The sequence below is a fragment of the Saimiri boliviensis genome, chromosome 11 (assembly GCF_048565385.1).
Source record: "Saimiri boliviensis isolate mSaiBol1 chromosome 11, mSaiBol1.pri, whole genome shotgun sequence".
Classification (NCBI taxonomy): Eukaryota; Metazoa; Chordata; class Mammalia; order Primates; family Cebidae; genus Saimiri; species Saimiri boliviensis.
The window spans coordinates 58,353,714-58,373,091 of NC_133459.1; the positions used below are offsets into that span (position 1 = coordinate 58,353,714).

Below are 19,378 nucleotides of genomic sequence, written 5' to 3' on the forward strand. Positions count from 1 at the left end.
TGTTGAGACATCAGTAGAATAAATACCTAGCTATGAGCTTCTTTTATCTAAGTGACTGCGCATCTGAAATTCTAGTAAATAATACTAACATCTATAAATGTTCTGCATTCATCTTTAAGGGCTACCACTAGAGAATGTCTCATGATAAAATAAAACGTGGAGAATTGTGCCTTTTATGATCCAACTGGGCTAAAAAAAGAGCCATTAAGGTGATTTTCACGCCCATTTTTCCTTCACTGGGGAGCTGTTTACATTTCTGAGAGAAATGAGATGAAACCCAACAAGAAAACCACTCGAGCTAGGCAGCATAGTCAACAATAGCTGTGGAAAATAGAAGGTCTCTCTGGAGCAAAAAAATAATGGAACCCACCTGTAGGCAAATCAGATAACAAATCGGCAGAAGCTCTGCTCAGCATCTCAACAAAATTCTGCCATCTGTGCAAGAAAAGGAAACATAAAGTGGTAATCAATATGATTGCCCTGAAAAAATGTCCAATGAAGCTCTGTTTATATTGTTAGTGACATTGAATACACTTTTTGATACTTCTATCATTTAGGGTCAAATGCAGGAAACAGAAACTACTTTATATATCTTTATTAGAAAGGTCTTTAAATAGGGAATTATTGCAAAGCCATTAGAACGGAAGTTGGAGGGTGTCGCTAAGTTCAGGGTCCAGCCTCAGCAGATGTGGTCCAGAGATCAGGGAACAGCAGGAAAATCTGGCTGATGTCTCAGTTGCCCCTAGCTATGAAGTTGTCATCAGGTAGTACACACTGCTTTCTGGCCACTGGAAAAACAAACACTTGCCAGTTTCTGGAGTTGCTACTGCTGTTGTTGTAAATAAATAAGTAAACTGTGTCACTGGCCTCTCACCGATGCTTCTGCCTTTCAAATCTCATGAAATTGCATCTCACTTATAGAACTTAAAACAGTTCTAGAGCTTAGTGTCAAGAGAGTTTCAGAAAAGTTCTTTTTAACCTTCATAAGTATGGAAAGCATTGCAATGCAGAAAAATCACAGAAGTGGATAAATATGGGTGCTGAGTGCAAGAACACAATAGTCAGTAAATTCCCAAGTTTAAATTACATTGAGTAGTATGTCTGCAAGTGACAACCAGGTAATCATTTAAAGCTTAAAAAGTACTTTAGTAAAACTTCAACATTGAAAATCACTTACATTTGCTTGTCCAGCATCCATCCTCCATTTATATATAAATATACTCTTCTCTGGGGTGACAGCTACTGGTTTCTTTTTGGATACAGTGTGGATAGACTACGATATAGTCAAAGTCCCATACCCTACCTTAGCCAATGTTGTGACTCACCTCCTTTTGTTAATCTCAATCTACTTATCCTTCTCTCCCTTTATCCCTCCCTCTCTTCTCCTCTCTCTCCCACTGTCTCTGCCTCTATCTGTCTTAATCTTTTGTTCTGGTCCTTCCTGAAATTTTATTTTCCTCCAATTTTGTATTACTTCATATTCTTTGAAAGTATTTCTTCTTGATTATTTTAGCAAAAGACAGTTTCTGTTGCTAGCTACCAAACCTCAACAAGTATCTTTATCTTTCTCCATATTGTCCATCAGAAGAAGTCAAGCAAAAATAAAGAGCAAGCTTGGTTTGTAAAGGAGAAGTTCTAATGTCGTATAATATTATTATCTTTAAAGAAAATGATAAATTAAATAGGTAGCTAGTTTATTTTGCTTAAACTTTATGACGCCTTTCCTATATATGATATAAAATTTAGAGAAATTATTTGGTCAGGGTAAGTATCCTGACATTGGGCTTTGAACATGCGGCCTCCAGAGTTTCATGCCATTTTAGGTACATGAATAGATAAGTGATTAATACGCAGGACTACCAGTCAGAAAAACTGATGACTGTATCAGATACTGCAGGTCTAGGAAAGTAAGAGATAGTTGAACAAGAAATAGCAAGCACTCTTGCAGAATATTAATAATTATATAAAGATCTGACATCAGCATAGATCTGCAAATAAACTACAATAGAAGCATCTCCTGTCTTCTGCCCTTCTTGCAATTTATTTTCAGACCCTTTAAAAATGTCCAGGTTTATGGCTACAGAACCATCTGACCCTTTGATGAAAAAAAATCACACACAACAACAACAAACCTATATTCATTAATATTTACACATCACACAACATTTACTTTTTCAGATCTGTTAGGAGTTATCAGGTAGTGTTCTCTTAGATATCAGATATAATGTGACATAAGGCTCTGGATAAAATGGCATCAGAAACTTTCCTGCTCCTTCTTGATTATATGCTGACAGCAGGGGAAGCAGATTGAGGGAAAAATTTTAACTATTAACTTGGATATTGCTTGATTTGAATGATATAGGACTTACATGACCAACAAAAATTTTAAGAACCTTCTAATAAAATATTTATTTTCTCCCACGTTTTTAACATTACCCCAAGACCTTCAAAATGCTGTTGACAACTTAAATGTGGGAGTGGGTTCTAGTTGTCATAATAGGCACTATAATTCTAATAACAAAAGTAAGTACCAAACCTCCAGTATCAAGCCAGACAGGACAGGACTGGAGGACTTCTGTGAGCCTCATTCTAGACTCAGGCAGACCTCAGTTCAGTTCCACCTTAACTGAGTTTATCAAGTTAAAATGGCATGTTGTGAATATTCTGAGTACTTTTTGTGCATTATCTCATTTAATCGAGACAAACACGTCTTATTTAATTGAGACAACCATACTAGGGGGCGTGTAAGTGACTTTCCCAAGGGCACATGTATCAATGGGACAGCCAGGATTTATGCCCTGACTCCAAATCTATGTGAACATAATGTGACTTAACTTCAGTTACATTTTTGTGATCTTTGCAGTTCCATGTACATAGCTATAGTGTCGTCGGACATTTATTATTGCAGAAGTCTGAAGTCAGTCTTATTTTTGGTCATTCATAATTAATCTTCTCTTTATTTGCTTTGGTTTAGTTTTATTGGGTTTTTGGCCTGGATCCCTGAATAATTGCCTTTGTCTTTATAACGTAAAAGTTTTGTTGAAATAGATAGGCATACATTTTTCTTAATTTAGCTTACATAACACTGAGTCTCTTCAGTCTGTATGGCTATACCAGCTCTGCAAAGTTTCTTTAGTTGGGACTTCCCTTTTTCTTTTTTCATTTTTTCTAGTTTTCTTTTTCACAATACCAAGATCTCTTATGTTGAATCTCTATTCTGATTCTTTTATATCTACTATCCTAATTTTCTTCTTTGCTATTTTCCTCTAGATTTTGTGAAAGCCTCTTAAGTTTGACATTATATATTGATTCCTGGTTATCTCTTAATTCTGCTAAAAATTTCATTTTTCTTGAAACCATCCATATTTACCAAAGTTCTTTCTAGTTTCTTCTGTTCATGTTTTGTGCTTTTTAAGTTTCATTTTTGTGTCCTTTGGACACAAAATGTCTCATAATGTTGATTACTTTCCAATTAATTTCAATAGAGGACATGGCTTCTTATACTCTTCAAAAAAATGGTTTTCTAATTTTTTCTTAGAGTAGATCAATTTCAAAGGTCTGTTGAGATTTGGAACTTGCAGAATTGTGGCTCCCTTTCCATGTTTTGTAGCGTGTGTGTGTGTGTGTGTGTGTGTGTGTGTGTGTGTGTTTTAATTAGGTATTGTGCTTCAAATGAGTATGTGTTCACATTCAGTAGAACCCAAAAGATGAGTTGCATTGATTTCCTTTGACCTTGCTCACTGATCACTTAGACTTGAAGTCAAGGGCAGATGACAACTTTCATCCATTCCTGGTGCCTCTCAGGCATACACCTGGTGCATTTCACCTTTGTAGAACAGAGATAGCACCTTCTTGCCACATTTGTTGGATATTGCACACCCCAAATTGGTATAGTATGCCACAAGCTATATGCTCCTCATCATAGACAACTGACAATGATCTTCCTCTCTGTTCAAACCTCTACAACTTTATTATCAGATATTACCTTCACCAGATGCAAGCACCATGGTCATATTTTTCTCTTCTCACCTCACTTACTTCAATTTTCTGCTGTCATTATTGACAGCTGAGCTCTCCAAACAGGCACAGAAGAGTGGTGTATGATTAAGCATACATGGGTGTATGCTTGGGCAGGTGAGGAAGGGAAAGGGCATGTGAGGAACCACAGTGCTCAGGCTGCACAAGGAAACAGCACTTGTGTAATTTTCTGGTTGGTCAAGACTTGGAGTCTCCAAATCAAGGGGAAGATTGTGGTGAAGGAACAAAGTATCTTCTGTTTTTTTTTTTTGCACTTCAAGCAACTCATTGATTTTCCCACATTCCATTTATTTACAGTTAGCGAAGATTTTTTTTTTTTTTTTTGTACATTCTGACACCAGAGTGCCTATTAATCAGTTTTTGCTACTCATGTGTTGTCTCTTTTCTTTTTCATAGAAATTTTAGTTAGGGATTGTTAGGTACATGCCGTTTTATACAAAAAACCTTACATGTTAAAAAAACCAAACAAACCTAAATGTATGAAACACACAAAATATAGGCTATTTTATTGACACATCCTTGTAATATTGATGAAAGTAGTTTCAGTTGGCATGCTCTTCTATGAGGGTTATGAAGGCTTGAGTCAAAAGGTTTGCTGATATTTACCTCCCAAGTCCATTGCCTTTCTTGGCCTCCTGAAATGTATGCTCTAGTTATAATGAACAGTTTGTAGTTCTTTTTGTCTCAGCACATACTGCTCGTTCTCTCTGAATACTCTTCCCCATCTCTCACCTGGTTATCTCCTACAAATCCCACCAAGCTCAGCTGAGACGTAGTAGAGAATATTGCTAAAGAGTCAGCTCTGTTTAGACTGCTGGGATCAGAAATTAAGTCCCATGATTTGAAGAATTCCCTTCAGAATCCTGTAATCCTCTATTTCAGCCAAGGGAAATAAAATATGCCAGAAGGAGGAGCCAGACAGGAAGATTACTGAAGAGGCCTTTAGCCTTTAGGGACTATATTAGTTTTCTGGGACTGTGTTATGGTCTAAATGTTTATCCCCCACATTCATATACTGAAATCCTCACTCCCATCATATTAGGAGGTGTGGTCTTAGGGAAGTGATTTGCTCATGGGGGCAGAGCCCTCATGCATGGGAGGAGTGTTCTTATAAAGGAGGTCAAGAAAGACCCTTTTCTACTTTCACCATAGGCGGTCACTGTGAGAAAGCATCTGTTTCTAAAGAAGTGGACCCTCACCAAACACTAAATCTGCTTGTGCCTTGATCTTGGACTTCCTGGCCACCCGAAATGTGAGAAATAAATTTCTGTTGTTTATAATGCATCCAGTCAATGGTATTTTGTTATAGCAGTCAAATGGTCTAAGACAGGCTGCCATAATAAAATACTGCAGATCACATGGGTTAAACAACAGAACTTTATTTTCTCACAGTTCTGGAGGCTAGAAGTCCAAGATCAATGTGCCAGTAGGTTTAGTTTCTTCTGAGGCCTCTCTCCTTGGCTTGCAGTGTCCACTCTTGGCCACACTCTTGCTGTGTCCTCTGTGCATGGTCTTCCCTTTGTGCACCTGCATCCCTGGTGTCTCTTTGTGTGTCCAAATGTCCACTTTCTAGAAGGACACCATTCAGATTGGATTAGGATCACCCTAACAGTCTCATTTTAAATCAGTTATCACTTTTTTATTTATTTATTTTTTGGGGGACAGAGTCTTACTCTGTCACCCAAGTTGGAGTGCAGTGGCACAATCTCAGCTCACTACAAACTCTGCCTCCTAGGTTCAAGTGATTATTGTGCCTCGGCCTCCAGAGTAACTGGGACTACAGGCATGTGCCATCATGCCAGCTAATTTTTGTATTTTTAGTAGAGGCAGGGTTTTCCCAGGTTGGCCAAGCTGGTCTCGAACTCCTGACCTCAAGTGATCCACCTACCTTGGCCTCCCAAAGTGTTGGAATAACAGGGGTGAGCTACTGTAACCAGTCTATCATTTCTTTAAAAGGCCCTCCAAATATAGTCATATTCTGAAGTACTGGGGATTAAAACTTTAATGTGTGAACTTGGGAAGGATACAGTTCAGCCCTTAACAGGCCTTTCAGAAAGAAGTAAGAGTCAAAGAAGCCTTACTTTTGAGAGTAATTTATTTAATGTCTCTAAACCATAGTTTTCTCATCTGTGAAGTGGTTCTAAAAGGAAAATCAACTCATGGGGCTCCTGAGGCTATTCTGTGTAGCCATATAGTGCATCTAGTCCCATGACTGGGAGGCATTAGGTGTGCATGCATTAATTTTTACCCGATCAAGTCAGGAGGTTATTTTGACTACGTCATTTAACCTTGATACTGAGATACTCATTCACTTGCATTTTTTTCTATGTTCTAGACTTCTCGTTCATGTACTAAGTTGTATTCTTCCAACTTTTCAAGTAACTGAGAGAAGTACAGCCCTTCCCTGACATAGAGGCAATAAACTCTGAAATCTAAACAAATGAATTCTTATTATTCCCATTTGACAGATAAGAAAATTAAGAAAGAGAAATTTGTTACTCAAGTTTCCAAAGCTAGTATATTTCAGAGCCAGGTTGCCATCTAGGACTCATGCTGGGTTTCCCCATAGATGGGGGCTGAAGAGGTGATAGAAAAGCTACACCAGTAAGGAAATGTTGCTTCCAAGCTCTGGGCTTCTTTGGATCATACCTGCCCCTGGAGCTTAAATGTCTCCCTCTTTGGTATTCATACCTTACATGCCTCCTGGGTCCTGGAGGAGAGGGCAAGAGATACTAAACTCAAATCCAGAACTCTGTTCAGCATCAAGCCAAGGGTGAAGCCAGCTCTGGAACTCAGGCAGTTTGGCCAAAGCCTCTGTGCCTGGCCATTATCTTATCAACTGAGTTTCATAGGACTTGTAGAAGAATCAGTATAGTGTACTGACTAAGAGCCAAGGCTGAAGGTAGAGAGCCTGCATTTGACTCAGCCTTACTAATGAATTCATTTATCAATTGTGTGTTGGTTTTAGCCTCTCTGTGCCTCAGTTTCCTCACTTGAAAAATCATATAACTATTTCATGGGAAAGTTGCAAGAATTAAAAGAGTTAATATTTATAAAGTACTTATTACTTTCTGGAAGAGAAAAGACAGCAGTTCTAATTTCTAAGGCACAGCCAATGGGCAGATCTATACCAGTTCTCTAGTACCTTGCTACCTAACACATTTCCTATTCCCTTTAAAAGTAATTGCTGAATCAAACACCTCATATTTCCTTTATCTTCTAAAATCCTCTGGTTGCTCCTGGGATTAGCAAAACCAGTCTTTTTCAACTTAATTGCACTCTCAGTAATGGGCCAGATGTGTACGGTAAGTCCTACTTGTGGCTGTGTCAATTGCTCCCCTCTATTCATGAAGCCTCCATAGCAGCTTTATTATTTATCCCTTCCCCCAACACAATTTGGCTTGTGTGCATGTGTTTTAAACTGGTTCGAAGCATTTAATTTTGCCAATACGATTTTAGAGCATTAGTTTGCCTCCTGTTCTCTCTCTGCCCTCCTTAATTACCATTTATTGCAAAGTCACACAGAAATATTAAATGCTAATTCTGATTTACATGGTCCTGGCCAAGAACACGGATAATAATTTCTATCCAACACAACCTGAACTCATTTTACATAAGGGTGATTCAGAGTAGAGATTTGAAATCGTAATCAAGTCTTTCTCAAAATCTCCTTGCCCTGGCAGTCATTCACTAATATCTCCGCTAATTGGTAGGCAAATGGCAAAAAAAAAAAAAAAAAAAAAAAAAAACAAATCTCAATGTTAAAAAAAAACAACGACAACTTTGTAACAGGGTTTGTGAAATTGCTCTTCTTGTCAGCTCTTACAACATGACAGTTTAAGGAGGAAACACAACTCATTTTATTTGGTTAGATGGTGCTAATCCCACATCACCATAATCTCTCCTGATGTTTTATTGATTCTAAAGGACATTTAGTCAGGAAGCAGCTCAGCACTAGAATCCTGCTAATTAGCAAGCAGACACATTCCAAATGGGTTCCCAATTGAACAGCAGATTAATGGACAATATGTACTAAAATAATGATTCGTGCATTCAGCTTCTAAAATGTGTGTCTAAATTGTGTCTTTAATCTCTTAAGGATATAGGTTTGCATACAAAGCCCTTAACAAAATGGATTTGATTCAACAAAAGGAAGCTTCAACCCATGACTGTTTAGGGATGAAACAGGTTTATTTCTTGTAAATGCAATTCTTTTTTAGTTCTTGTGGTTTTGATATCCTTGAACATTTAAAAGTCAAAGACAGGTGAATAAAGAAATCTGTATGCTTCTCTGATCTGCACAAAACAGTGAGAAACTCAGTGTTGATAAGATAAGTAGCCTAACTTTATTTGCTCCCCATTTTCTCTTGGTCTCATATTTCTGATTCTTAGGATCTTGGTTCTGAATCTCAATTTTTAATCAACAAGTATCTATTGAGTCTCTACTATGTATAGGTATAATTTGAGCTTCAATACTTACTTTTTCTTCCTTTAGATTGGTGCTTTTTTAGAATTCTTCATTTTAGTCTTATAATTTTCTACTCAGCTCTTAGCTCAGTTTTCTGCATTTCCAGCTTAACCAGCCCTCTCACCTTCATCAAACCACCCCCAGGGTTTTAAAGAAAGCAGACTTTCATGTCTAAAGCTGGAACAGGGCCGGGCGCGGTGGCTCAAGCCTGTAATCCCAGCACTTTGGGAGGCCGAGGCGGGTGGATCACAAGGTCAAGAGATCGAGACCATCCTGGTCAACATGGTGAAACCCCGTCTCTACTAAAAATATAAAAAATTAGCTGGGCATGGTGGCACGTGCCTGTAATCCCAGCTACTCAGGAGGCTGAGGCAGGAGAATTGCCTGAACCCAGGAGGCGGAGGTTGCGGTGAGCCGAGATTGCGCCATTGCACTCCAGCCTGGGTAACAAGAGCGAAACTCCGTCTCCAAAAAAAAAAAAAAAAAAAAAGCTGGAACAGTGGAGATTCATTGGCTAAGCTCAATATCATAACTTCATTATTCATATGTTCATTGATTGATGTGCTCCAAAACTTTTATCCTTTGTTTTTCTGTATTGCTGTTATCACCATGTGGCATGCCATATATTCTAACTTATTTATTATTCATCTTCCCCATTAGAATATAAGCTTTATGAGAAAAGGGGTTTTGTTTTATTCACATCTATATTCCTAGTGTGTAAGAGTAGTGTCTGGTATATAGTAGGCACCCAGTAAATGTTTGCTAAATAAATGATTAAGTAAATCCCTCAAACATTTACTGTGCACCTATCATGTGCCAATGATGTGGTTTGGCTCTGTGTCCCCACCCAAATCTCATGTCAAATTGTATTCCCCATGTGTTGAAGGAGAGACTGGGTGGCAGGTGATTGGATCATGGGGGCAGGTTTTCCCCATGCTGTTCTCTTCATAGTTTTCACAAGATCTGATAGTTTAAAAGTGGCACATCCTCCTTCACTGTCTCTCTGTTTCTCCTGCTTTGCTGTAGTAAGATATGTGTGCTTTTCCTTTGCTTTTTGCCATGATTCTAAGTTTCCTGTGACCTCTCAACCATCCTTCCTGTTAACATAGTAAATCTGTAAGTCAATTAAACCTCTTTTCTTCTAAATTACCAAGTTTCAGGTAGCTCCTTACAGCAATGTAAAAATAGACTGAAACAGAAAATTGGTACCAGGAAACTGAGGGTACTGCTATAAAGATACCTGAAAATGTGGAAGTGACTTTGGAACTGGGTAATGGGCAGAGGTTGGAACATTTTGAAGGCTCAGAAGAAGACAGGAAGATGTGAGGAAAAGTTTGGAACTTCCTAGAGGTTTGTTGGATGGTTTGATTGAGATGCAGACGGTGATATGGACAATGACATCCAGGTTGAGGTGCTCTCAAATGAGGATGAGGTCACTCTTTCTATGCTTTAGCAAAGACTCTGACAGCATTTTGCCCCTGCCTTAGAGATCTGTGGAACTTTCATCTTGAGAGAGATAATTTAGGATATCTGGCAGAAGAAATTTCTAAGCAGCAGAGCATTCAAGATGTGACCTGGCTGTTTCTAGAAGTGTAGTCATAAGCATTTACAAATAGATGGCCTAAAATTGCAGTTTATGTTTAAAAGGGAAGCAGAGCATAAAAGTTTGGAAAATGTGTAGTCTAACTATAAGGTAGAAAGGAAAAGCATATTTTCTGGGGAGAAAGTTAAGCTGGCTGCAGAAATTTGCTTAAGTGATGAGGAGCTATATATTAATAACCAAGAGAATGCAGAAAATGTCTTCAGGGCATTTTAGAGATCTTCTTGGCAATCCCTCCTATTACAGGCCTGGAGGCTTAGGAGAAAAACATGGTTTCATGGGCTGAGCCCAGGGCCCCACTGTTCTGTGCAGCCTCAGGACATGGTGCCTGCTCTAGCTGTGGCTACAAGAGATCAAGGTACAGCTCAAGCCATGGCTTCAGAGGGTGCAAATCCCAAGCCTTGGTAGCTTCCATGGGGTGTTGGACCTGTGGATGTGCAGAGAGGGCAAGAGTTTGGGATTCTTTGCCTAGATTTCAGAGGATGTATGGAAATGCCTGGCTGTTCAGGCAGAAGTCTGCTGCAGGGGTGGAGCCCTCATGAAGATCCTCTACTAGGGCAGTGGAGTGGGAAAATGTAAAATCGGAACCCTTGTACAGAGTCCCCACTAGGGCATTATCTAGTGGAGTTGTGAAAAGAGGGCTAAAATCCTACAGACCCCAGAATGGTTGATCCACTGACAGCTTGCTACAATGTGCCTGGAAAAGCCACAGGCATTCAGTGCAAGCCTGTGAAACCAGCCAAAGAGCAGTACCCTGAAGAACCACAGGGGCAGAGCTGTCCAAGACCTTAAGAGCCCATCCCTTGCATCAGCATGCTCTGAATGTGAGACATAGAGTCAAAAGAAATTATTTTGGAGTTATAAGATTTAATGAATGCCCTGCTTAGGTTTTCGACTTGCATGGGGGCTATAGCTCCTTTGTTTTGGCCAATTTCCCCCTTTTGGAATGGGAGCATTTACCCAATTCCTGTGTCCCTACTGTATCTTGGAAGAAACTAACTTTTTTTGATTGCACAGGCTCACAGGTAGAAGGGATTTACCTTGTCTCAGATGAGATGTTGGACTTGGACTTTTGAGTTAATGCTGGAATGAGTTAAGACTTTGGGGGACTGTTGGGAAGGCTTGGTTGGTTTTGAAATGTAAAAAGAACATAAGATTTGGGAGAGCCTGGAGGCAGAATGATATTATTTCTTTCTGTGTCTTCACCCAAATCTCATGTCAAATTGTAAACCCTATGTATTGAAGGAAGGAACTAGTGTGAGGTGATTGGATCATGAGGGCAGATTTCCCCCATGCTGTTCTGGTGATGGTGAGTGAGTTCTCATGAGGTCTGATGGTTTAAAACTGTGGCACTTCCCCCCTCACTTCTCTCTCTCTCTTCTACATTGCCACGATAAGACCTGTTTGGTTCCCCTTTGCCTTCCACCATGATTGCAAGTTTCCCGAGGCTTCCCAGCCATGGTTACTCTACAGTCTGCAGAACTGTGAGTCAATTACTTCTTGTCTTTGGAAATTACCCAGTCTTAGATAGTTTCTTATAGCAGTGTGAGAACAGACTAATATAGCCAAGTACTAGGCTAGATGTTGGAAATAGTGTGAGCAAAATAGTCATGCCCCTTGCTAGCATGAAGATCACTATGTAGACATTAAACTAACAAATCACACAAATACACACATAATGACAAATAGTGGTAAGTGTTAGAAAATAAAATGACAGGGTACCATCATAGAGTATAGCACAAGAAACCTGATTTTGAGGAGGTGAGTAAGAAAGACCTTCTTCAAGTTGCTCATGAGATAAAGACTGGAAGAATTTATGTATCTGCCTCCCTGAGAATATTTTGAGAAATTATCCCTGTAATTCAGTTCAAGTCAATGTATTCCCAAACTCCAATGCAGTTGAAGTCAATAAATATTTATTGAGAACCTACTATGTGCCAAGCACTGCTCTAGACACTCCAGATACATCAATGAATGAAACAAAAACTCTGCCTTCCCCATGGCACTATTGTCTACTGGGTAGATACAGATATTAGCTATATACATGATAAATCAGTAAGTTACCTAATTCATTAAAGGTTGATAAGTGTATAAAAGAAAACAAAAGGGGAGTAGCTTAAGGGGAACAAAGGATGGGGACCACAGCTTTATATAGGATGGTTAGTGTAGGCCTCACTGACAGGAGATACTTGAGTAAATACTTGAAGAAGGTGAGGGAGTTAGCATAAGGATATCTATGAGAAGAACTTTCAAGGCAGAGGGAATATTCAAAGGATAGGAGCTAAGGAGAATGTCTGCATGGCATGTTTGAGGAAGACAAGAGGCATGGTGCAACTGAAACAGATTAGGGAAAGGAAGTTTCAGATGGAGGCAGAGAAGTGATGGGGGAGGAGCTCGTGTAGAGGACTATGGTTTGTTTTTTTTTTCCTTTTTTTTTTTTGCCTTCTACGTGTAATAACATACTCTTGCAGTGTTTTGAGCAGAGCAATCATGTGAACTCTTTTAGGTGTTTTAATAGAGTACAACAGCTGTCGAAGTGAGGATAAACTAGGTATAAGAATAGAAATGGAGTTCAGTTAGAAGGCTAGTACAGGAATCCAGGAGAAAAAAATAGATGGGTATAGTTAAGTAACAATAGAGTGCATAATAGGGGACCAGATTCTGGATATGAGTTGGTTTCCTAATTAAATAAACTAAATCAATAATTAATAATCTTTCAAAACAGAAAGTACCAGGGCCAGTTGAGTTCACTGGTAATTTCTACCAAAAATTTAATAAAGAAATTAAAGCAGTTTCCCCTTATCCACAGGGTATATATTCCATTGTGGATGCCTGAAACCACAGCTAGTACTGAAACCTATTTATCCTATGCACAAATTTCTTTTCCCTTCTTTACAATTCTAGAAATAGATTTGTTCTTACTGTAGATCTTAGCAACCTCAGCATACTTTTTTCCTCATTGAGAGCTTTTACCTTTTCACTTAATAAAGTACTTTACAGTTTATCTTTAGCATGCCCAAGTTGCCAGCATTACTATTTTTTTTGCTTTGAGGCCATTAATGAGCAAAATAAGAATTACTTGAACACAAGCACTGTGATACCACGACAGTCAATCCGATGACCAAGACAGCTACTGAGTAACATGGGGGTAGCATACACAGCATGGATATGTTGGATGAAGGAATGACTCATGTACCAGGCAGAACCAAGCAGGACAGCATAAGATTTCTTCATGTTACTCTAAATGATGCACAACTTAAAACTTATAAATTGCTTATTTCTGGAATTTTCCACTTAATATTTTCAGACCACAGATAACGGAAGTCATGGAAAATGAAACCACAGAAAAGGGAAGACTACCGTCATTTGTCTTTTTCTCTGTGCACTTTTAAGATTTTTTTCTTTACTACTGAGTTAAGCAATTTGATTACAATGAACTTTTGCATGGGTTACTTCAAATTTCTTGTGTCTGAAGTTCATCGAGATCCTTGGGTCCATGTCTTTACAGTTGTCTCCAAATTTGAAAACCTTGCAGCTATTATTTGTTCAACATACTTTTCTTCCCTTCTTCCCTCTCTTCCTTTTCTGAGACTCCAGTTTCTCATGTATTAGGCTGCTGGTATCACAGGCTCAATGATGCTCTGTTAGTTTTTCTTTAATTTTTTCACACTGAGTTTTATTTTAGATACTGTCTATATCTATGTCATCAAGCCCACTTAATTGTTACTGTGTGTTTCATATTCCATTGCTTCCATTATTTTTTCCTTTAGGTGCCATATTTTTAAAATAAACCTTATTTTTAGAGTAGTTTTAGATTTTACAGAAAAACGTTAAGGATAGTACAGAAAATTCCACATACTTTATACTTGGTTTCCCTTTTTGTCAGTATCTTACATTAGTATGATACTATTACTACAATTAATGGACAAATATAGACACATTATGATTAACTGAAGTCCAAAATTCCAATATCCTTAGTTTTTACCTAATATTCCCTTTCTGTTTCAGACTCCCTCCAGGCTAAACCATTACATTTAGTCTTCATGTCTTCTTATGTTCTTGTTGGCTGGGGCAGTTTCTCAGATCTTCCTCATGTTTAATGGCCTTCACAATTTGTGGAGCACTGGATAGGCATTGTGTAGAATGTCCCTCTGTTGTGAACTGTTTAGTGTTTTTTACATTATTGCATGTATTTTTTATCTTCAGAAGTTCTATTTGGATTTTTAAAATCTTCCATGTCTTTCATTATCTTCATATTTTCCTATGCCTTCTTGAACATGGGAAGTATATTTATAAGTGCTCTGTTAACATGCTTGTTTACTAATTGTATTGTATGTGTTTTTTAGGAATCTGCTTCTAATAACTGGTTATTCTCTGAATAATAGGTCCTGCTTTTCCTGCTTCTTTTTGTGCTTTGCAATTTTTGAATACATTTTAGAAATTGTGTTGTTTATATTGTTGATTGTTCAATATTTTCTGTTCCTTTGAAATTGGAGGACTTTGTTCTTAGATGTAATTAAATTGCTCAAAAACATTTTGATCATTTTCAAGCTTTGTTAGAGTTTTAAGATTTGTTGAGTTTGTCTGGGGTAATTTGACCCCATCATTACGTTTTTAAGGTTTCTACTCAATACCACATGTGTTGCGAGATTTTCCTCACCAGCTGTGGAAACATGAAGCATTCCCAATCCCATGTAAGATGGAATAATGTTTCCACCTCATTTTGTTAACATGTTACTTTCGCTGGCCTTGGGTAGTTGCCTCAAATGAATGTATCAGCCAGCACTCACATGAAGATTTAGGGGTAACTCTTGGAAATCTCCAGCGAGGACTCCCTGGGGATTTCTTGCTTCTCTACTCCTCTGTACTGCATTTTAGCCTTTTTGACCTCCTTGAACTCAAAACTCTGTCTCTTTAACTCAGGGAGAATGCTGGGCTCTTCTTGAATTCCCCCTTTTTATGCAATAAGGCTCACTTGCTTATTCTTCTCCCAGAAGTCATTGTTTTGTGCTGCTCGCTGTTCGATGTCTGAGAATCTTCATATATTTTGTCCTATTTTTAGTTGTTCAAGGTGGAATGGTAAATCTAGTCCCTGATAGTCATAGGTTGTAAGCGGAAGTTTCCTGCTTTGTTTTTCTATGGCAAGAAGACCCTGTGATCTCAGTAAAAGTAAACATTCTTAACTCTATCAAGCAATGAAATTGATTGTTTCACACATAGAACTCCTACTCTAAAGACAGACCTGTGTGATTGGTATCCTAACAGAAGACAGAGTGAATATAATGTTAGGGCTGCTACCACAAAATATCATCACTAGGTAGGAGTCTAGAAAATCCAAGATGAAGGTGCTGGCAGGTTAAGTTCTTGGTGAGGACCCTCGTCCTGTCTTACAGATGTCTGCCTTTTGTATCCTCTTATGGCAGAGACAGGACACTCTCATATCTGTTCCTCTAGTTACAAAGACAATAATTTCATCATAGGGGTTTCACCTTTATGACTTAATCTAAACTTAATCACCTCCCAAAGGCAGTCTCAAAATGCCATCATATTTGGGGTTGAAGCTTCACTATATCATTTGGGAAGGGGTGGTAGATACAAATAATTCAGTTCTTAACAGAAGTTCACTTACTTTATTTCGTTTTGGTAGCCCAACTCTTGATGGCTAAGCAATGTTTCCAGCAGGCTCAGGGGCAGATATAATCCATGCTTCCCACATATAGCCCTGACCTGCAAGTTAAAAAACAAAATTGATATTTCAATAAAATAAAATTTGTATTTAAGTTTTTCTCATAATTGGCAGCTACATAATTTTGACAAAGAATTACTATCCAGGAGCACTTTCTACCATTGAGAGATCCTTCAGGATATCATTTAGGCCAAGAATGTCCAACTAAATACTTACCAGCAAGTTTTTATTGAGTTGACACAGAGGTATACTTCATTACTCAGAAGGCACTGGGTTTTGAAATTCTGAACTTATCTGTTTATCAGCCACAGAATGGATAGTCAATGCCTATGAATTATACGTACTTCATTATGTAGATAAATTGCTGAATGTTTTTGTATCATCCGTTTTGATTTGGAAAACAAGCTTGTTGTAGTAGCGGGATTAATATTACTGTCTACATTTTATATATGAGGAAACAAAGACTTGGAGAGATTAAGTATTTTCTTAATGTCACATAGCTAGTAAGTTATAGAACTTAGTCTAGAAAGCAGATGTTCAGATAAATATTTGTTGAATGAATGAATGAGGTGTCATTGAAGTTTCTGAAGTTCATAGTATGTTTGAAATCTTGTTCTGAACTAGAGCACACTAGTTCAGTTCTCAGGTTGGTAGGTGAGTGACATTTAGACTCAAATATTTCAAACTTTTAGGGTGTGGTAACTTTTGTTGTATATTTAGAACAATGGTTAAAGAGATAATGATAAAATCAAGCAAATCTTATTTGAACACCACATCTGCTGCCTGTGATCTCTCTGACGTTGGGAAGTTACTTAACCTTTTTATGTCCTACAACTTCATTTACTAAACGAGACTAGTACTTTCTACTTCCGAGGACTCTGCGAGGATTGATGATAAAATTAGCATTTAGAATAGTGCCAGGCTCTTAGTAGGCAGTTGATTAATATTTGATGAAATGAAGAAAAGACAGAGGGAGGAGAGAGGAAACAGAGGGAGAGAGAGGAAAGAAGGGAGAAGAGGGGAGAGTAGAGAAGAAGTGAAATAGAGGAATGAAAGAAGGAAGAAGAGAGGAAACAAGGGAGGGAGAGAGAGAGAGGTGGGGGGCATCAAGGAAGGAAGGAAGGGGAGAAGGAAGGGAAAAAGAAATGTAGAGTTTAGTGTTTGGACTATTTACATTACATTGGACATTCCTAATAATAACTATGCAAGTAAATAAATATATAAATAAATATCAGTTACTAAATAGCTATTTAGTCCAAATATAACTACAGTTAAACATCCTTAATCCAAAAGTCCAAAATCTGAAACTTTTTGAATGCTGACAGGACACCACAAGTGCAGAATTCCACACATTAGTACTTAACACAAACCTCGTTTCATGCACAAAATTATTACAATTATTATATAAAATTACCTCCAGGCTATGTGTATAAGTGACATATGAAACATAAATGAATTTTGTATTTAGATTTGAAGTTCTGTCCCCAAGATATCTCATTATGTATATGTAACTATCCAAAATCCAACAAAAAATTCAAAACCCAAACCACTTCTGCTCTGAAATATTTCAGACAAGAGATACTTGACTTTTATTTTTAGTCACTGTTATAATTTTGAGGAAGTTCTGTCTAGTGCCTGTATTAAGCCTGTCATTTATATTGATGCTTCAACCTTTGTGGGGCTTTGTTGACCCTGGAGAGTCTGCCTTTCCTAAAGTGTGCCTTGCATCAGCTAAGCAACTTATCCAAAGCCCATACCCCAGCCATCTCCTTTATGGATGCTCTCACAGAGCCACTCTTTCCCTGCTGTAACCCCACTGGCGCCGGTACAGAGCCTGCTGGTTATGCAAGCTAGCCAATCCTAAGCCTGCTTATCCTGCTCTGTTCATTCCTTCCCAAAAACCCACAAAAAAGTCTCATGCCCACATTCCCCTCACTCTCTCTGCCTTCTGACAGAAACTGGCACTTCCTCTGGCTCTGTGTGGTGCGATGTGCCCTCTCCTCTCAGCAACCATGAGAAACAAACTATCTTTTCAGTAGCAATCATCTCATCTCCTGATCTGTTGGTCTCACCATACCTGAATAACCATAAAAATTATGTTTTAAAATTACAACAAAAAGCTCATCTTCATTTGTCTTTATGAAAAGAAAGACAACCAATCTGGGTTTAAAACTTGCGTATTCCTACGTGTAGAGGAGAAATTTCAGGGAAGCTTAACAGAGGGGGAAAAAAAGATGGATTTGAAACATGAAAAAATGAATAGAGTTTGCTAGAAGAATAAGAACTTGGCGGCATTCCAGGCAGAGGAAAACCATGTGTAAATAATGGGTGAGACAGAGCATGGTGCTTTTGAGAAGGAGCATATATTTTGACATTGTCCATTCTGCTATCATATACCTTTTCAGGCTGGGCAGCAATTATCTTTTATTTGTTGAGCATTTCTACAAGGCAGTAGCTTACTCAGGGCTGGGATTGAGTTTCATTCATTTTCTTTCACCATTGCCTAGCACAGGATTGAAAAATAAAGGCTCAATAATTATTGAATAAATGTAGATATGGGTAAATGAGGGCATGAAGGCATAAGTTAAATTCACTGAAGAGTGAAGTGTGCATGAGTGAAGGCTAGCAAAAAATAAAGTTCAAGAGTCAGATTGGTCACACTATGCCATTTTACTCTATAAATAAGTACTGCACTATCTTCATGATTAGAACATATTGACATATTTTTAAACATCAATATTAAGAGATTATTCTAAAAACAGATCACTTACTTCTGGCAACATTGAGTTTTGCTTTAGGCTAAAATGAACAGCATGTTAGAAATAGTACATCAGGGTTCCTAGAAGCAGACTGATTGATAGCTGCTAAGAACTGACTGCTGCCAGTTATAGAGGCACAACAGAAACGTCTACCAGAAAATCACAGCAATTCCGTGTTAATCATGATTATTATTAAAATCCTTTAAAACATCAATATTCATAATGATGACCCTTGGCAAGAAAATGTTTCTATGTAGTTTCTTCTGTTTAACAAGGAAATGTTTTTAATCAGAAGTAAAATATCTGTTATTAAAGATAACATGTGAAATAAATATTCATTTACCCAAAATGGTCCTTGAAAGAGAGGTATGCACTGACTCAGCTCCCTCTTTTCCCACAGGTAGCATCATTTGCATTTTATCCCTTCATTCTATTTAAACTCTGTTTACCAAGTTACTAACAACCTCTATGATTTTAAATTTAGTGAATACTTTTCAATCTTATTTATAGATGATCTCATTGCAGTATGGGACATGGCCAATCGTGCCATCCTTCTCGAAACTCTGTTTTTTTGTTTTGTGTTTTTGAGCACTCCCATGCCTCCTTCTACTGTTTTGAATTTTCTTTGTTGGCTTCTCTTTGTTTACCTACTCCTTGGCAATGAGTGCTCTCCTCAGCCTTCTTCTATTCTCACTTGCTATTACATCATTGGTTAATCTTAACTACTATGAATTCCACTCCATAGTTAAAAGTTTTAAATCACCATTCAGTTTTCACCTCTCTACAAGATCAACATGTTGAAAACTGAACTCATCACTCCTTTGTCT

General features: G+C 38.0%; 1 protein-coding gene across 1 annotated transcript in view; it reads right to left on the reverse strand.

Moving 5' to 3' along the window:
* Positions 1-19,378, reverse strand: part of C11H1orf87 (chromosome 11 C1orf87 homolog) — an 81,059-nt gene that overhangs the window by 19,313 nt on the left and 42,368 nt on the right. Inside the window, exons 8-9 of the mRNA XM_003921492.4 lie at positions 15,736-15,833; positions 371-435 (exon numbers count right to left, since the gene is read on the reverse strand). Coding sequence (XP_003921541.3) covers positions 371-435; positions 15,736-15,833 — 163 coding nt within the window. The remainder of the gene's footprint in view (positions 1-370; positions 436-15,735; positions 15,834-19,378) is intronic.